Source organism: Lonchura striata, chromosome 30 (assembly GCF_046129695.1).
Source record: "Lonchura striata isolate bLonStr1 chromosome 30, bLonStr1.mat, whole genome shotgun sequence".
NCBI classification, from domain to species: domain Eukaryota; kingdom Metazoa; phylum Chordata; class Aves; order Passeriformes; family Estrildidae; genus Lonchura; species Lonchura striata.
Genome location: NC_134632.1, coordinates 2,234,666 through 2,241,103, shown reverse-complemented (window position 1 = coordinate 2,241,103; position 6,438 = coordinate 2,234,666). Strand labels below are relative to the sequence as shown.

At 51.1% G+C, this 6,438-nt stretch overlaps 1 protein-coding gene across 1 annotated transcript; it reads right to left on the bottom strand.

The window, feature by feature from the left end:
* Nucleotides 1-467: 467 nt before the first annotated feature.
* Nucleotides 468-4,705, bottom strand: IL10 (interleukin 10). Its single transcript, XM_021535346.1, has 5 exons — nt 4,553-4,705; nt 2,885-2,947; nt 1,826-1,978; nt 1,244-1,309; nt 468-560 (listed from the first exon to the last, which is right to left on the bottom strand). The coding sequence occupies exons 1-5, from the start codon at nt 4,703-4,705 to the stop codon at nt 468-470; spliced, it is 528 nt and encodes a 175-aa protein (XP_021391021.1).
* Nucleotides 4,706-6,438: the final 1,733 nt, after the last annotated feature.

Sequence of the window (6,438 nt, the reverse complement as noted above, 5' to 3'; positions counted from 1 at the left end):
CTCCTAGATATAAAACCACCTGATTGCATAAATAAATTTAGATATGAGGAGAGGGTCATTTGCCTAAAATTAAATTTTGTTGAGCTCAGAGCTGGCCTTGCTCCTAAATCACTTGGGATAAACTCAGATTATTGTCTGCCCTCAAGAAAAACACTGCTTTGGACGTTTTGAAGCTATGAATAAAATAGCACTGTGATAAACAATATTAAAATATTAAACAATAAATAGTAATTTACAAGCTCATCACTCCTTCCTTCAAAACATATTGTAAACATCAACACTGAGGTATTAGAAATAATAAATAATAAATTCATCTCTTAAAAAAATCAGCTCTTAAATACAATATTAAGCTGGAAGTTATTGTAACTCTTAACCTGAACCTTGAGATAATGTAATTTGAGCTCTTGCAGCCCAGAGTGATTTTTAACAGAGGATTTGGTGTGGAAAATGCAGACTCAGGGCTGCTCTCAGTTCTTTCTCCTCATTGTTAAATATTTTTCGATGTAGTTGATGAAGATGTCAAACTCTCCCATGGCCTTGTAGATTCCGTTCTTGTCCATCTGCAGGGGAAAGCCAGGTGTGTTTAGTGGCTGTCACATCACTGAATGTGATGCACAGTGCCTGCACAAATCCTCCTCCCATGGACACCTCCAGCTCCTCTGCCCAATCCCCTGGAAATTCCAGAATTCCCACCTTCAACCATCCCTCTCTGGATTCCTCAGCCCAACCCCCTGGGAATTCCAGAATTCCCACCTTCAACCATCCCTCTCTGGATTCCTCAGCCCAATGCCCTGGGAATTCCAGATTTCCCACCTTCAATCATCTCTCTCTGGATTCCTCTGTTCAATCCCTTGGGAATTCCAGAATTCCCACCTTCAATCATCTCTCTCTGGATTCCTCTGCCCAATCCCCTGGGAATTCCGGAATTCCCACCTTCAACCATCCCTCTCTGGATTCCTCAGCCCAATCCCCTGGGAATTCCAGAATTCCCACCTTCAATCATCCCTCTCTGGATTCCTCAGCCCAATCCCCTGGGAATTCCAGAATTCCCACCTTCAACCATCCCTCTCTGGATTCCTCAGCCCAATGCCCTGGGAATTCCAGAATTCCCACCCTTCAATCATCCCTCTCTGTCTTTCTCTGCTGCAAGAATTTGTGTGATTAAGGACATTTTTGTGCTCTGCTGTCCCCTCTGAGCTCCCTGCCCTGCCCAGGTTCCTCCCTGCCCAGCCCTGGTCCTTACCCTGCTGAAGGTCTCCTTGATGTGCTCCATGCTCCTGCTCCTCTCCTCACAGGTGAAGAATCTGTGCTGCAAAGGGACACCAGCACGGCCTCAGCCCCGGGGTCCTCCCCAGGGCTCTGGTGGTGGCTGTCCCCTCCTCCTGTCCCTTGTCACTGCTGCTCCCCACCTTCCCCGTGTGCCCGCAGCAATTCCAGCTGGTTTGCAGAAGGGACCAGAGCTCCCAGCCTGTCCCCAGCCCTGTGTCCCTGCTGCCAGTCCCTGGGGACAGCAGCTCCCTGTGTGGGACAGGGTTTGTCCCCCTGGCCCCACTGATGGGCTCATGGCCACTCCAGGTGTGATTTCAGCAGCTCCAGCATCCAGGTAAGGGACAGATCTCCTCCTGCTCGCCCTTTGTCTGTCCAGCCAGGGCTAGCTGCACCGAGCACTCCTGCACCTCCATCCCTGAGCTGCTGCCAGCACTAACCCCACCCCGGATCCCCGCACCCCAAACCCTGCCTGCCAGGACCCCGCTCCTCCACCCCATCCCACCGCCGGGCCTGCCCTGCTCCGGGGCAGCGTCCCCGTGCTGGGAGCGCCACTCACACAGCGCCTCATCATGGCTCTCAGGCTCAGCAGGAGGTTGCCCAGGTCGCCCATGCTGTGCTGGTGCTCAGTGCTGGTCCTGATGGCGCTGGGCAGCACCTTCTCCATGTAGAACCCCATCATCTCCGACACCGACTGGCAGCCGATCCTGCCCTGGGGGACAGGAGGGGGAGGTGGTGGGGAAGATGAAACAAGAAAGCCTCATATAAATATGATTGCCTGGCAAAAGATTTAGGAAATACAGAGATTGAGGTGGTAAGAAGTTTTGAGATACCAAACCTTAGTTACTGAACAAGTAGAAAACAATAGTACAGCCAGGATGAAGACAATCCCCCCTTCTGGTTGGACAATGCCCTTACCTACAGATATGCCCAAAGGTTAAATGGAATGTTCAATCTCAGCCCCAAAATGTATGGTTCATCCCACATTTGTAACCTCCCCTGAAGCATCAGGAGTCTCTGACCCCACTGGCCCAAGTATCAGTGACCCCATTGGCCTAAATCTTGTTCCAGCCCACCTTGAACCCCCTGATAAGGGGTCCCTGAGGAGCCAGATGCTCTCCTGGAATTTCTGTTCTCTTGGAACTTCCCCCCTCTCCTGGAGCATCCTCTTGGGATCCTCTCTTATCTCCCTCTACCCCTTGCCTCTCCCTTCCCCCACGCCCTAGGGTCTGCCACGGGTCTCATCTGGTGACCCCAAGCAGAGCCTTCCACCTTCTCTAATAATCCATAAATTCTAAGAGCAGCCTTCTGAGATCTCTCATCTCCATCCATCCAAACCATCCCAGAGTCCAGCGTCCCCGCAGGAAAGCCTGCTTGGGGATGGCCACCAGCACGGGGGTGGGACTGGCCAGACCACAGCTGGGCTGGGAGCCACGCTGGCCACGGGGCAACCTCGTGCCAGCCCCGCCACAGCCACACGTGTCCCTGCAGGGTGGCACGGGCAGCCTGGCGTGACAGCAGCACACGCCCCCGTTTCCAGCCGGCTTCCCCCTTCTTATGAAACGCCTGCCCAAGGATGGGGAAGGAGGAGGAGCTCGCAAGAGAATGAGATTTTTACCTTGATTTCCTCCAGGAGGTCAGAGCTGAGCAGCTGGATGCTGAGGTCGTCATCTTTGGATTGCTGGGGGAGGATGGAATTGAAAAATGAGCTTTTGCAGGCACGCAGTCAAGTCTCCCCATTTGCCCTGACAAGTGATCCTTCCCTTTTTGCATTTAGGGTCTCCCTGCAGCAGAGGCAGAGGGCACCCGCTGCACGTGTGAGCAGAGCACGGTGCCACCAGGCAGAGGGGTCACTGCTCCTCAGCCTGGCAGCACAAGGACTGTTCGGTCAGGCCAGCAAGAAAACGAAATCACAGCCTTTGGTGCCATCGAATTTGTCAATGTGAAACTGCTGGGGCTGAGCTGGAGCCGCTCTCTCTGCTCAGCTGCACTGGTGCCTCTGAGGGTGCCTCTGCACACAGCAAAGCTCCCCAGAGAGGTGCCAGAGCCCTGGCAGCCCCTGGGAGCCAGCCCGGGGTCTGCCAGGGCAGGAGGGCTCAGTCCCCCTGCTCTGGTCACCCCTGGGAGCCAGCCCGGGGTCTGCCAGGGCAGGAGAGCTCAGTCCCCCCAGCTCTGGTCACCCCTGGGAGCCAGCCCGGGGTCTGCCAGGGCAGGAGGGCTCAGTCCCCCAGCTCTGGTCACCCCTGGGAGCCAGCCCAGCCTCTGCCAGGGCAGGAGAGCTCAATCCCTCTGCTCTGGTCACCCCTGGGAGCCAGCCCAGCCTCTGCCAGGGCAGAAGAGCTCAGTCCCCCTGCTCTGGTCACCCCTGGGAGCCAGCCCGGGGTCTGCCAGGGCAGGAGAGCTCAATCCCCAGCTCTGGTCACCCCTGGGAGCCTCCTGTTGATGGGGAGAAGGGGTTTGTTCTCCTGGTGCCTCTGTGCCTCCGGCTGCAGTGGGGTGGGCTGACACCACCCAAAGCATTAAAGCCTTAAAAGCTGTCCTGAGAGGTTAAAAATATTCCTCCCCAGCATTATCTGGGAGATTCACAGCCAGCTGAACATCTAAAATCTTGCCTGTGTTTGTTTGATGACAAACACCAGCCATGAGATTTCTCAAGCTAAAGCTTGAGATTTGATCTGGAGAATTATATTGTTTTATTGCTAAAACACATTGCTATGGACTAAAACAGCAACGGGACTGTGACCAAGCACCTCTGTCAGCCACAGCAGATGCTCTGAGGGCATCGTGTGCTGTGTGCTCAGCAGCCCTGAAGCTCCCGAGATGCAGAGCAGGGACCTTGCATGGGCACCAGTGCAGGTGTTGTGCTCCTCCCCTGATAAAACACCTTGTGCAGGTTTTGTGGCTCTTTCAAAGAAAAAAAAAATCTGCAGCAAAAGATTTCCCTTTTCACCTGGCACCGACTTCAGCAGGGTTGGACCTGGTTGCCCAAAGAAAAAAATGATTTCCTTCCTATTAATTCAGTGATTAACTTGGTTTGCAATATTTTGGGGGAAGCTTGACTAGAGAGGTTTGCAGAGGTTCCTTATGAAACCTCGAGTTCATTGTTAATGAAAAAACTAGGAAGAAAAGCCTGGCAGATTTCCTCTCGGCGAGCAACGAAACCGAGCTGCCCTTAATGCAACGCAGCCAAATCATTTCTGCTGGGAGGAAACTCTTCCCCCTCCTCCAGATCCCGGAGCCTCGCCAGAAAGGTAAAAAACCAGAAAGGCAAAATGACCATACTTACAAAATAATCCTTAATTTCCTCAAACTTGAGCCGCAGCTCTTTGAGCTTGGCGGGCAGGAGCTCGGGGAAGTGCAGGCAGGAGGGCTGGGCACGGGCGGGCGCGATGCCCAGCAGCAGCAGCAGGATGGGCACGGCTGTGCCCGTGGTCCTCATGCCTGGGCAGGGCTGCTCCCCTCTGCTGCAGCTCTGGGCTGGATCCCACCGGAGGCCGCCAGGCAGATCTGCAGCTTTCACCTTGATGGAGCCCCTAATTTATACATCACTCCATTTCCTCTCCCCATTTCCTGACGAGCAATATTGGGGTTTTAAGTCAGTATTAAGCCCAAATGTCACTTGGGTTTCCCGTCAACTTGGGTTTCCTGTCCTCTCCTCACACCCCATCAATTTTTTTGTGCTTAGACTCTGCATTTTTTTTTTTTTTTTTTTTTTTACATTGCTTGTTTCTTGTAAATTTAGCTGTGGCTGAGGAGGAAAGCTGCAGAGACACACAAAGAAGCCAAGGTCCTGCATGATGTTAATTTACTCTCACAGTTCCATTTTTTATTTTTGGATCAGTGTTGTATTGTTAGGGGGAAAAAAAAGGTGTTGCTACTTTTAAATCTCAGTATCAAACCTGCAGAGAGCATCACTCAGCAGAATTCCTTTTCATGAACTGTACAAATTCTGTCTCTTCCTTTGGCATTCTAATCTGCAAATACACATCATCACCTGAAATCTTCATTTTTAATTCATTGGGTTTTTTTTTTTTTTTTTTTGTTTTGTTTTTTTTCAGTTAGCACACATGTCAGCTGAAGCCAATGTGAATTTTCACTGCTCAGCAAGCTCAGTTTGTGCTCCCAGATATCAGCTGGATGCCAAGTGGATCCCAGGGGAGGATCCCAGCCCTGCTCTGGTCCCTTGTGGATCCTCCAGGGCACGATCAGGATTTGTGCCACTGCTTTGATGCCTGGTGTTAAAGTGCATGAGCGGGTCATAAAAATTCATTTCCCAGGCTTTTAAATCTTTTTTTGTTTCCTAGAAATGGACAGCAGCCCCATCCAAGCAGCAGAATGTCCTGTCTTAGCTGGGACTTATTGTCCCAGCTGTGATAAAATTGTCCCTTCAGAGCCACAGACAATTCCTGTGACGTGTCCCCATTTTCCGTTTCCCTCTCTTTTCTCCTCTCTTTCTGTATCTATTTTAGCCCACGCCCCCTGCTTCCTTGGGATAAAGATTTCACTTATTTATTCAGGAATTTGGTATCCAAGAAAGTGAGAGCGAAGATAAATTTGGCTTTTCTGAAATCAGGGGATTTTCTTTGAAATCCCTCATGTTATTTCACAAGAGCTCATTCTTCCCAGTAGGAAAGCATTCCTCCATTAGGGAACAAATCCCTTAAATTCTCATCTCCTTCATCACACTGATCTTTGAAGTTGAAATTGTGAACCTCTGAGAGGGGCATTTATTGCTGGAAAAATGCAAAGTATTGTTTGTTCCTGCATACTGTGAGTTCTTCCAGTTTATTTTAGGAGCAGGACAGAGGAATGGTTGGCATGCACGTGTGTAAGAGCAAAGGGAGGAAACATCAGCCACTGGAGAGTCTGAGGCAGGGGAAGTGTGGGATTTTGTGATTTGTTTTCCTTTTTTCTGTTGGGGTTGCCTCTTGCAGAGGTGATGGGGAAGCTGCTCCTGGGGAATCATTGCAGGGACATCAGTGCAGCTGACTCATGGCCTGGGTCATGTTTTTGGTGACCCATTTTTGTTCCTCTGCTATAAATCAGCCATGGGGATTTTCTCCTTGACTGTCAGCAGAATCCATCTGAAAGGAGAAGGGCTGAAAGCTTGGACAAAATTAGTCTTCATCTCAGTTCCCACAGGCAAAAATCCCACCTTTCCCTAGGATCCCA

Excerpts from the sequence above, each read along its gene's own strand:
- IL10 (XM_021535346.1), bottom strand. The coding sequence starts at position 4,705 with ATGAGGACCACGGGCACAGCCGTGCCCATCCTGCTGCTGCTGCTGGGC. Across the intron at positions 2,948-4,552 it reads AGGAAATTAAGGATTATTTT|CAATCCAAAGATGACGACCT; the intron begins GTAAGTATGGTC and ends ATCCTCCCCCAG. Across the intron at positions 561-1,243 it reads TCAAGGAGACCTTCAGCAGG|ATGGACAAGAACGGAATCTA; the intron begins GTAAGGACCAGG and ends TTTCCCCTGCAG.